This window comes from Mytilus trossulus, unplaced genomic scaffold, assembly GCF_036588685.1.
Source record: "Mytilus trossulus isolate FHL-02 unplaced genomic scaffold, PNRI_Mtr1.1.1.hap1 h1tg000050l__unscaffolded, whole genome shotgun sequence".
Lineage (NCBI taxonomy): Eukaryota > Metazoa > Mollusca > Bivalvia > Mytilida > Mytilidae > Mytilus > Mytilus trossulus.
This window is the reverse complement of record NW_026963292.1, coordinates 589,715-602,880: the sequence shown is the minus strand read 5'-3', so window position 1 is coordinate 602,880 and position 13,166 is coordinate 589,715. Positions and strand designations below refer to the sequence as shown.

The window sequence follows — 13,166 nt, the reverse complement described above, 5'->3', positions numbered from 1 at the left end:
TTTGTATCTTGTACAACATTCCAGTCCCCACATAATAAAAAGCTAGTATTTGAAAATGATGCCATTTTCTTATATATGTCATTAAAAAATGAAGGTTCATCAGTATTAAATCCATACAAACAAACAAAAGTAATGCGTTGACTTGACAAGGATAAATCTAAGATAATATAACGACCATCTATATCAATAATAGAATTATACACTTCAAAATCAAGACCTAATTTGAACATAATACTCACACCTGCACTTTTGTTACTATGATGACTGAAAAAACATGTATTTCCCCATTCCTCTTCCCATTTTTTTTCAATATCTTTATTACTATGGGTTTCTTGAAAGCAAATTACTGAAGCATTTTTGCCCTTCGCCCAATCAAAAACATCTGTTCTCTTTTTTGAATTAGAAAAAAGACCCCTTACATTCATAGACAACACTGTTACAATATTATCCATTATCATATAAAACAAAACAATATTTCAAACTTGAGCAGATAAATTCTAACTTAAAAACCAATACACAATCATAGTTTATACAATCATACACACATTCAACAATAAGATGACACTTTGGCATAGATACCTGTAAAGTCAGTTATTATGTTGATAGTACTAAGTATAAAGCTTTATTACAACTGTCACATAAATTAAACATTAACCAAGATAGCTGAACAAAGACCAATGAACAATGAAAAGAAGGTCAAGGTCAAATAAACCATGCCAGGCTGACATATACAGCTAACAATGCTTCCATACAACAAATATAGTTGACCTATTACTTATAGTTTAAGAAAAATAGACCAAAACACAAAATCTTAACACTGTGCAATGAACCGTGAAACTGAGGTCATGGTCAAATAAAACCTGCAGGACTATATAAATATAAAGCTTTCAAGAAGTAATCTAACGCCACCACCGGATCACTATCCCTATGTCGAGCTTTATGCAACAAAAGTTGCAGGCTCGATGAAAATAATTGCAATATGAATAAAACAACCGATGTTCAATGTTCCCCCAACTTCTAATTGTTTGAACTGGGCTCATCTTCAGCCTTGACCATTTATCTAAATTTTTAGATTAGATAACGATTAATTATACTAGAAACTTTACAATACGAACCAATGCTTGGATAGAAGAACGAACAGCATTTATATATCTATATGATAAAAATATTGTACACCCATTGGTCGCTTCACACTCTGCAACAGACTGGGAAACCCGACACCATTTAGTTAGCTCTATATGGCATAGGCTGATATATAACCCCAAAGTTGTAAATTCATTTTTGTACAATATTATGTTACAGTGTAATTTAAATTTGCTTCCATAAATCTCACATTTTTGACGGTTACCATGAATAAGCAATTATAATATTATTACAAACGTTAAGTTCTGAAATTGCAGTATTTAAAGGTTCTGAATTAAGCTAAAATTTTATGATTTTTTTGAAAATTTTACTTTTACTCATTAGAACTGTTTTAGTGAATCAAAACTTATGTCTTCCCTGTAGAAGTCACTCTTGTAAAAAAAAGACTCCAATTGTAATTAAAATAAATAGTGCGTGAGTGGAATTATGCACTGTTTATTAATTTAATTTAACAATTTATGAGTCGAGGGGTTAGGACATGAGTAACATAATATATGGTACACTTCATTGGTCTAGTCATGATATACAATTATTAGAGTACTGTGGATTCATTATTATTCGTTGGATACCAATTTTCGTGGCTTTCGTGGGTACAGCAGAACCACGAAATTAAATATTCAACAAATACAAACTTTTATATAGGTTTATATATACAGACTCGGCAAAACCACGAAATGTAATATCCACGAACATGCAAGATTTTCTTAATCCACGAAAATTGGTACCCACGAAAATAAATGAATCCACAGTATATAGTTTATAGGTGGGTATCTGGACAGTGTTTATAAGGGAGCTAACTCCAGCAAAAACATCATTGGTGTACTCTAAGGTCTGATTGAAAAAATATATATGATTTAAGGTAGGAATATGAACATATTTCAAGCTATTTAACCATCAATTGTATGTAAGGTGGCAGGGCATGACCCCAATGATGAACTAGAAAGGCAATCAAGATTAAGTATAGGTTACTGATTGGGTTCTGAACTTTTTTAAAAGATAAGTCTAAACAATAATTTCATTATATGGGGGAGCAGAATATGACCACAGGGAAAAACCCTTAGCTGTACTGCAAAGGTCTGCCCGATCTGTGGCCTATAAAATAAAATTGCTTACTACCACTCCATTTTAATTTGATGATAAGCAATCAGTACACTTCTCCTTCATATTGACATGTCAAGACAGAATATTTTGTTTTAGGCTGACATATAGAATTACCTATTTGACCATGACCTTTTATTTGACCTTGAACGTCAAATATTAAGGTCATTATTCATGGTACACAACACATCATATTTAGGTGCTGACATTGTGTGTCAAGTATTAAAAAAATCTGCAAGGAAGAGAAAAAAATGTGTTCTAGTAAAAAAATATTCAAATATTATGACCTTCAGGTCAAAGGTCAAGGTCAACTGGCAGTTTTTTATTTCATGAGACAAACTGTGTTATTGTAGTACACCTTTATGCAAAATATCATGAGATAGTGTCAAAAGATAAATTAGTTTTCATGTTTAAATACACAGATTAATGTGGAAAATATATAAAATTAACCAATTTTTATGCCGTTGACATTGTAACGTTGTAAGAGACCCCAGCTCAAAAATCATAAAACTTGTAGTTCACAAGTAAATTTTTATAGAAATATTTAAAACATTTAGAAATTCTAAACACTTTATGAGATTTCATGTCCTTTTGATGATCTTTTTAAAACAAGTATTAAATAGTTATCAAAGGTACCAAGATTATAATTTAATACGCCAGACGCGCGTTTCGTCTACATAAGACTCATCAGTGACGCTCAGATCAAAATATGCCCAAAATGCCCTTTTTGGACCGGTCAGCCTAAAAATTAAGCAATACTCAAGCTTCAACATTTAGTCAAGTTTCCAAGGACGAATGATGCTTGTAATAAAAATCAATTCAATTACCAGTTAAACATAACCTTATCTAGTATATTCAGAGTAACAAAATTGGGATATTTTTGTAGATTTTTTTGGAAATTCAGGCATTTCCAGTAGATGGCGCTGTAAAATCTAAAAATAGCTTAAAAACAAATTTTAAAGTGAGAATTTGTTTTCTCTTGACTATCATAACATGTGTGCAAAGTTCATTTCATTTGGTTGACATGTCATGTGGACCCACTTATAGGCATTTTGCATGGTTCTATCATAGACTAGGTGTTCAACATTGAATGCCGACTCTCAGTGATTTCGGGGAATATGTTCTATAAATTTATCATTGTGTTTTTCCATGCATATACATCATTTAGTAACACATTTTATTTTGGAATAGCAATAATTTAGTAATTGACTGATAATGACAGAAAAATGAGTCAAATCCCTCTTTGGAAAGGACACATATTCTACAAAAAGACTTATTTAATTACAAAATATCAATGTAGCGAGTTCACTTTAACATATACGCACATACATATTTAGAATACATTCCTTTTTAATGTGTTGATGCAAAACACCACCAGAAATTAACGTCATAATTGATGAATTACGTATTTTCACTCGTATGCTAAATTAGTGGTTTTCGTAAAACTTTTATTTTCAGCGAAGACCGCATCTTGATACAACTTTGCCTACTCCAGGTTTTCAAAATGATACTGAAATGGACGAAAATATAAATAACAATTTCGAGAAATCAACAGTCATCAATATACAAGCTGAGAATTTTGTTGTCGGACATAACAACGTTATCAACAATGTTTTGGATCCAGCGGTCAAACGTGAACTTGAAGCAATGATTGAAAATCGTGATCGTAAGTCTTTCAAATAATCATCACACTCTTTCATGAAGTACAGCAATTCTAAAAACCAGACAGGAACCCCGGACTTGATGTTGCCTGATAAATTTAAGTATCATAAATATTGTTTGTTTTTTTAAATTTTTAAACAATTAAAACACCTGCAAATTGTTCTTGCATATTTCTGTTTTCTAAGAGATTTTTTGTTTACATTTATGTAGAAGATATTGTGATTGATAAGCGTCCTTTTGTAATCTGTATATAATAGATAAGGGACACAATGGGGTGCAATAACAGTGAAGACGTTTAAAAGCATGATAGAATCGACAGTTAAAGGCTCATCCTAGATTGGGTTAATTCCTTATTAATACTTGCCATGCTTTTTCCGGAAAACATGGTAAATGGTTGTTTGAAGTCTAGTTTTAGACCCTTAATACTGGTCGACCTATCATTCATATAATACCAACATTTGTATTGATTACTAAGTTGGTTTCATGCTTAATGCAATTGATTACATTATTATGGTATAGATACCAGGATTCTAGTTGTGTACCCCAGACGCGTGATTCGACTCAAGACATTAATTAATGCCGCTCAAATCTAAAGGATAAATTAAACACAATAAAAAATGTCAACCAATAATAAGGTAGGATTTTAAAGTGTATTGACTGTGTATTTATTTATAAAATTTATCAAATTGTTTTTTACAATATACAATTTCGACTAACAAATGTTCAAAAACAGAGCACGTACAGACAAATGCCACCAACAGGTCTTTAAAGCATAGAGAAAATCACCACACCCGGAAGTGGACTTTAGTTGTTTCTAACATTAAGAATTATAAATATGATATTTCTTTTTAATTTAAGGAGTTCTGTTAGAGAAAATTGGACAGATGTACGTGGTTGCACACGTTAAAAATTCGACAAAGACATATGGTACGTGTTTTAAAAAATACAATAATCATCTTTTAACATTCGGACATTAGCACAACTACATAACATTTATCCTTTTACATGCATTTTTTTTCTTGACATTCAATTTTTATTAGAACCTAATGGGAGGAAAACTAAGAAGAGGGCTTTGAACCCACACCATTTGTAAAATACTATTTCCCGTACAAGAAAGAACGATTTTTTTATTCAGACTTTTAATCATTTTATTTCAATTTCTAACGGAAGAAAGCTTCAATTAAATATACAAAAATACTGTAGTCTGAATAAAGTAAAATGTAGAATGAAGAAACAATGTATAATTGAACAGTTATCAAATAGCATCACTTTATACATCCCTGCATAAAAAGGAATACTGCGTGGTAATAAAAAGATACTCATCTGCTATTTACGCCGATCAATTATATTTATTTTACAAACGATGTAAAACAGGAACAAAAGATACCAGAGGGAAAGTCAAACTCATAAATCGCCATGGCAAAAAAATGAAAAAGACAAACAGACAAACACTAGTACACATGACACAACATAGAAAACTAAAGAATAAGCAACATGAACCCCACCAAAAACTAAAGGTAAGCGTTGTACAAAAAAAGATATAAGGCAAACAAATAATCAATAGCTACATATTATTTTTTCCAGATGAAACAATCAAAAGCGATATACATAATGATGGTATCGAAACAGGCCTAGGCCAAAGGGCAACATCAAGTTCGTGCACAACAAAAGGTATCAAACACTTTCAACCAAAAATCAGTTTTTACATTGATGCATTGAAGTCGTATTACTCCAAATTTTGTTTAATTACACTTTTCAAAATACTGTTCAAATGCTGAGATATGACATAAATGTCAAAAATTGCATTTCACTTCACAATCATCAAATTAAACAAAACCAAAAATCGGTTAGCGTATGCCAAATTCAATTAAAAAAGACTATTTTGTTTACAATATCTTCAAAGGTTATTCGAAATGCATGCTCTGTATATTACAAGTCGGTCAAATAACGTAATACAAATCAAAGCAGACTAACATTTTTTTTTTCAGAGCGAAAAGATTACCGCGCTGTATGGAAAATAAAGACGAAAGACGATACAGACAAAAAGAAGTTAGAAGAAATAGCCAAATATATAGAGCAAACAAAAGTGATCGATGAAAACATAACTATAGAATATGTTCAAAGTGGTTCAATTATTATTGGAACATTAATTTCCGCCAATGCTGTAGAACATTCAGATCTCTTTGATCTAACAATTCGACGGTTTATACGGATGATAATCAAAAAGTGTAAATTTAACACGAAATTTGAACATGTTCTTAAAGTTGATGTAACTTTGACGCCATCATCAGAATGTAAGTTTTAATTAAAGCCAATATTGTTACGAAGTCAATAAATGGATTAAATAATTTTATTATGTAATTACAAAGTAAAGATTGTTTATAGAGTAGTCTAGCAATTAATACATTAGTAAGTTGGGCAGTTGACAATGCACAATGCAATTAAAGCCGGCAGAAAACATTTACGATAAGTACGATAAATGTCTGCAAGCTACATATTCTTTCATTTAGATTGAAATGCACCTTGTTAAATATTTTTATGTTACACAGTACATTGTGTAACAATATGAACATTTTGTCATTTTGGTATTTTGTGGATAGTTGTCTCATTGGCAATCATACCACATCTTCTTTTTTATATAATGCATGTTCATTTGAAAATTTTCTATTTTTAATTCTTTTCATCATAAGCCAAGTCACTTTTGTCATGGCTTTGTTCCGTTCTTGTCCGTTGTGCGTCTCAATAAGTAAGAGGAATATTGTACGCCCGGTTATATATACATGGCACTCTTTCAAAAAGAAAACATGGCCGACAGAGGCAACATTTGTTCCCGACTAGGCATATATAAATAAATGAGATCTAATAAAAGGGAGAATGGAAGTATGATAACACAATGACCAAAGAGCAGAACACAGCCTTTGGCCACCGATGAGATTACAACACGCGAAAAACACCCGTTTCATGGAATGGGCCTCAGCAGGAAATAAACACGAATTATGTTCAAATAGCAAAAGAAAATGAATAGACCACCTAAACCATGTTTGAACTACAATTCAAATGGATTATATTTCGAATATACAGTAACAATTTGTACAGTCATTTCTTATAATCTAATTCAAAATTACATTTTAAGCCGGCGTAAACTAATAACAATACGTTGATGACGTCACGGTCACATAAACAAATAATGTATATGAACTAATAAACAAAACACTGTCAGCTAATCAGAAGAAGTGTTACATCTAAACTTAAGTTTATATAGATTAGACAGTTTGTTTTCCCGTTTGAATGGTTTAAAACTAATAATTTTGGGGCCCTTATTAGCTCTTTGTTCGGTGTGAGCCAAGGCTTCGTGTTGAAGGCCGTACATTAACCTATAATGGTTTACTTTTATAAATTGTTATTTGGATGGAGTGTTGTCTCATTGGAACTCACACCACATTTTCCTCAATCTATTAAATTATTTTTGGATATACAGTTACGAACAAGTAGTTGACCTTTGTTGATGAATGTTATTTGATTCAGTGTACAACTCATCTCCCAATGATAACTCATTTATACTTCATATGATAGAGTCTTGTACATATGCTTATGAAAGATTTTGAAATACATTAACCAGTGATATATATCAACATTTAAATGAAGTATATTGTGCAAATCAAGGTATTAAAGATACTGAAATATCGGTTGATGAAGAACAACGTTCAGTTACGACTTCATCTTTAAAAATGACGAAAAGCCATGAGAAAAGCACACAGACAAACGATTTAGAAAGTAGATTAGAGAAAACAAAGAGTGGTAGGTATGAGTTCAGATTAAAACCAGTGAATCCTAATTAAAAGTTGTAAAGACACTTACACTTTTCACAATTACGAAAATACTTAAATATAAACATTCAAATATGAAAATAATTGTAAGGATTAAAGTGGTGTATACAACCTCAGAGTCTACATTTATTCAAGCTAAATAACGGCAACAGTAGTATACCGCTATTCGAAATTAATAAATCGATTGAGAAAAAAACAAATCAGGGTTACAAACTAGAGCTGAAAGAAACACATCAAATAAAAGAGAAGAACAACGACACAAAAAGAAACAACACAACACTAAAATAAACACACACAGACATAAACTATAATATAACAACGACCATATTCCAGACTTGGTACAGGACATTTTAGGAAAACAATGATGGGTTGATTGTGGTTTTATAGCTGGCCACATGTTGAATTTAACACTAAAATGACACCATTATATGACAGCAATACGGTACAAATAAATGCAAAAACATTCAGGACAGAGGATTACGCAAATAATCAATACAATATATAAATATAAAAGATGTGGAATGATTGCCAATTATACAACTCTCCATAAGAGACCAAAATGACAAAGAACTTGTAAACAACTATAGGTCACAGTACGGCCTTCAACAATGCGCAAAGCCCATACCGCATTATCAGCTATAAAAGGCCCCAAAAATGACACTGTAAAACAATTCAAACCAGAAAACTGACGGCATTATTTATATAAGTGCATTCCGACAGTGAAACAGTGAAATGAACAAAAAACAAACGACAATGCAAAACACACATAAACAAACTATACGATAACTACTGCCATTTGACTTGCTACAGATAATGTTTTTAGAGAAAATGGTGGATTGAACCTGGTTTTGCCGCTAGCCAAACATTGCTCTTTAATGGAAATGTTAAATATATCATTAAAATGACAACATTACATGACAGGACTACAGTAAATATACATGCAAGAACGTTCAGGACAAAGAAATACATAAATAAACATAACACTAGGACATGTTCACATGTTTATAGTTATCAAAGGTACCAGGCTTACAATTTAATACACCATACGTGCGTTTCGTCTTCATTGGACTCTCCAGTAAGGCCCAGACCAAAAAAGTAAAGACAGCCAAACAAGTACAAAGTTAAAGATCATTGGTGACCCAAAATTTTAAAAGTTGTGTCAAATACGGCTAAGGTTATAAGGTTAAGAGCGTCAACTATAGTTGAATTACGAAAAATTAAGTTGTTACGAACATTTATTTGTTTTTATCATGATTGCAAAATTGTATTTATAATTGATACATTATAAATCTGGAAAATGAACGATATTAGTAATTTCTTTTATAGTTATTAAGATTATAGGTAAACGCATGTTGACGACAGTTTCCTAATTTTTGACATGTTAACCATTTTTGATCTTTTGTATAGTCATTTTATAAAATGTACTGTTTGCAAAAGTATAAATTATTCTAAAAAATAGGGATGTTCTGGTAACTGACAGAAAACCCTTGCCGTTTTTGGCACAACTTTTTTTTATCTTTTGGTTCTCGATGCTGTTCAACTTTGTACTTGTTTCGGCTTTCAAACTTTTGTATCTGGGCGTCACTAGCAGGTGTGGTGTGGACAAAATGCACTTTTGGCGTATTAAAATTTTGAACTTGTTGCCTTTTGTTGGCTGTTCGTGTGATTTTTGTCAATTGTGTTCTCCAATTTATTTATATTGTAGTCCTGTGGTGTTGTGTTGTCATTTTGATGTTATATTTCACATGGCCATAAAAGTGCGAGGTTTGGCATGCCACAAAACCAGGTTTAACCCACCATTTTTTCCTTTAAAAATGACCTGTACCAAGTCAGGAGTATGGCCATTGTTATATTATATTTCGTTTCTGTGTGTGTTTCATTTTAACGTTGCGTCGTTTGTTTTCTCTTATTTTTGAGTGTAAATTCACATTGCGATAAGACCTGTCACGGTACTTGTCTATCCCAAATTCATGTATTTGGTTTTGATGTCATATCTTTTATTCTCGTGGGATTTTGTCTGATGCTCGGTCCGTTTCTGTGTGTGTTACATTTTAGTGTTATGTCGTTGTTCTCCTCTTATATTTAATGCGTTTCCCTCGGTTTTAGTTTGTTTCCCCGATTTTGTTTTTTGTCCATGGATTTATGTGTATTGAGCAGCAATATACTACTGTTGTCTTTATTTGACTTTAATGCACTAAGAATATTTATGGAATTTCGTTAAAGCTTATAATTATTTGTTTCATTTGTATATTTTTTTAACTTAGAAAGCATTACTTTTTTATTAAATCAAAAAGCACTTTTCTCGAAATTTAAATTTCAACATAGCCAAATCGACATAGTGTTTGTATTTAGGTTTCGATACATGTTGATTTCAGTGGGAGGTAAATTGTATCAGCAATTTTATATGTGCATCTCTGAGTTTTTTGTCGATTTTTCCCACGCTTTTAGTTACAAAGCCGTTTTCTGGAAATTAATCTCTACAGTTGTATATTTGTTTCTCAGACTATGTGAAGATGTACGCAGGTCTATCGACTGTAAATTTAACGGAATCAATGATGTCTAAAAGAGTTGATACAATTGGAAACGTAAGTGGTCACTTGAATGTAGTACATAATGTAGAATTAGCATCGGAAAAAGATAAACTGGATTAAAAAGCACATATATTAGTTTCATGAATTTGCTGCATTAGAATATACAAATTATGAAAAAAAACATCACATTAAGGGGCAGTTCCTAAATGAGGAAATGGTAGACAATTTGAATGCAAGATAACACCTTTTTGGTAGAAAACAAAATATATCTCCTTCAAATCGTCAAATATTCTTGTTCACAAAACTGATACAAAACTAACATGTCGATCAGTTATATATCAAAAGTGAAATGAAAAAAATATAGTGACCAGTTTTTACCTGGACATTTCATACTAGAATGACGTAAATAATATTTGAAATACCTTTAACCAGTATTTTAGCTAATTGATCAAACTATTTTCACAAATATAATGCAGTAATATATATCAATTGTATCACAGACAAATGTCTTTTTTAAACCTTTTTCAAACTTGTTTAGTTTTGTAATTTAAGTTCAAATGTGATGAGACTTTTATATCTTCCACCTCTTTTTCACTCCATTAACTAAACACTACAATGTTTATACACATATAGAGATATGAAAATCAATTAAGTGAATTTTAAACTATAAGTATTAATCAGATATTTGTAATTTAAGCGAACTTTCTATGAAAAAGTAGACGAAAAGGAAATTTTATATGCGGAATTTCCACTAGTCAAAATAAAAGCTCTCGCCAATTATACTCATACTGTTGATGAACAACAAGTTGTCATGATGAAGAAAGATCAGATTTATTTCTTGATCAAACAAGTGGGTGATTGGTGGGAGATTACTGATAATCCTGGACCATCGTTCTTTGTGAAGTCGAAATGTGCTGTGATTATTACTCCAGATCATGTTTTATCACCTGTTCGAAAGCAAAGTATTAGGCATGACGTGTCGTCTGCACCAGTTCATAAGCATCATGCAGGACCATTAGGTGGAGCTGATTCTAATGTCCCAGAATCCGTAAGTATATTAAAAGGATCATACTATATCTGGAAATAAAGATATATAAGAATGACTTTCATTTTGTTTGATACTTGATTAAATGTTATTTTTTTGGAAATCAGCAGATTAAATACAGATCAACCGACATTGTTTAATCTAACAATAGTATTATGATGCAATGATATATATGAATAGGAGGTGAGAGACATACGTCAATGATACTTATCACAAGTGGATATTTTACAAATTGAAACAGAAAACCGTTCTTACAAATATTAACAACATAGACGCACTTACGGTTCTCAATAGTAGCAACCTCATTGACACAACACAATTTCAATTAGGGTCATGCGAAGCTTAAACAAATTTGTTGACTGTCTTGTCAGTTCAATAAACATATGTTTTGTAGGACCAACTTTTATTGTATGAAATGCTTTACAATTTTATTACAGGATTACGATACAATTCCTGGCGACACAATGGATGTAAAAGCAAGACTTCGTAAAACGATTGTAAGTTCGATTCGTACAAAGTGTAAATACATAAAACACGAGATAAGAACCATTGCAATGTTCACTAGGAGTTATCTACTCTATAGCTTTATTCTCATAGAAATAAAAGTCAACAAAGAAGATGGAGACGGAAGTCAGAATAATTAATACAAAATATGCATAAAGTTTTCTAGAATGTATCATCAAAAAATAAAATCACAAAAATACTGAAGTTAGAGGAAAATCTAATCTGAAAGTCCATAATCACATGGCATAATCAAATAACAAAACACATCAAAAACGAATGGATAAGAACTATCATATTCCTGATTTGGTACAGACATTTTCATATGTAGAAAATGGTGGATTAAACCTGGTTTTATAGCGCGCACTCTTTCACTTTGAATTAATTCATTGTCCGAGCGCCATAGAAACAATTTACCTTAGTTTTTGTTTAGTTTGTGCATTTACTGATTTTGACTCATGGATTGGTACCCCATATCTTTTCTTTTCTAATAAATTATGTATATATTTAATGTAGGCCGGGTGTCTTCATTTCTTTTTTGTTAAATATATTATTCATTTTTTTAATTCTTGATTTACTTTAGTCTTGTGTTTGATAAAAACAACAGTAGTAAACCACTGTTCAAAACTCATAAATCCATGGTCAAGAAACAAAAACTTAAACTGAGGAAAACGCATTAAATATAAGGAGAACAACACCATATTAAAATGTAACAAACACAGAAACAGACTAAGCATTATACAAAATCCTATGAGAATAACAAATATAATATCAAAACCAAATACATGAATTTGGGATAGATAAGTACCGTGACACGTCTTATAGTAGTTTGAATTCACACTCAAAAATAAGATAAAACAAACGACACAACGGAAACACCACGTTAAAATGTATCACACACAGAAACGAACTATAATATAACAATGGCCATGTTCCTGACTTGGTACAGGACATTATAAGCACCCCATTATTCTCTTCTTTTATGTTTTTTGGCTTTTTTTTGTTTATTTTGTTTAGTTTTTATTCATTTTGCTTTAGCAATGTTTAGTCTTGACCTGCTATCTTTATTCTGTTAACTCTAAACAGACATATATAAACTTTAAATATCCATTAACTATAATTTACAACTCACATTTGTACACTGTGTCGCATAGGAGCAAGCGGAAACCTTTCATCTAAGTCTGTCTCCTGCAAAAAATAGTAGTTGAACTTCTTTCCATATGCGTCATCTAATGTCCTCCATCTTTGTTTGCCGACAACTTGTCTCCATATTTCTGTTAGTATTTCAAGGTATTGACTAAGCATTAACAAATGATTCGTCGTTTGCCTTTTCGAACACAATTGCATTTGTCACTTTAC

At 31.5% G+C, this 13,166-nt stretch overlaps 1 protein-coding gene across 1 annotated transcript in view; it reads left to right on the top strand.

The window, feature by feature from the left end:
* Positions 1 to 13,166, top strand: part of LOC134699221 (uncharacterized) — a 31,902-nt gene that overhangs the window by 14,835 nt on the left and 3,901 nt on the right. The window contains exons 3-10 of the mRNA XM_063560831.1: positions 3,700 to 3,907; positions 4,762 to 4,830; positions 5,488 to 5,574; positions 5,892 to 6,197; positions 7,567 to 7,701; positions 10,233 to 10,315; positions 10,959 to 11,309; positions 11,744 to 11,803. Coding sequence (XP_063416901.1) covers positions 3,700 to 3,907; positions 4,762 to 4,830; positions 5,488 to 5,574; positions 5,892 to 6,197; positions 7,567 to 7,701; positions 10,233 to 10,315; positions 10,959 to 11,309; positions 11,744 to 11,803 — 1,299 coding nt within the window. The remainder of the gene's footprint in view (positions 1 to 3,699; positions 3,908 to 4,761; positions 4,831 to 5,487; positions 5,575 to 5,891; positions 6,198 to 7,566; positions 7,702 to 10,232; positions 10,316 to 10,958; positions 11,310 to 11,743; positions 11,804 to 13,166) is intronic.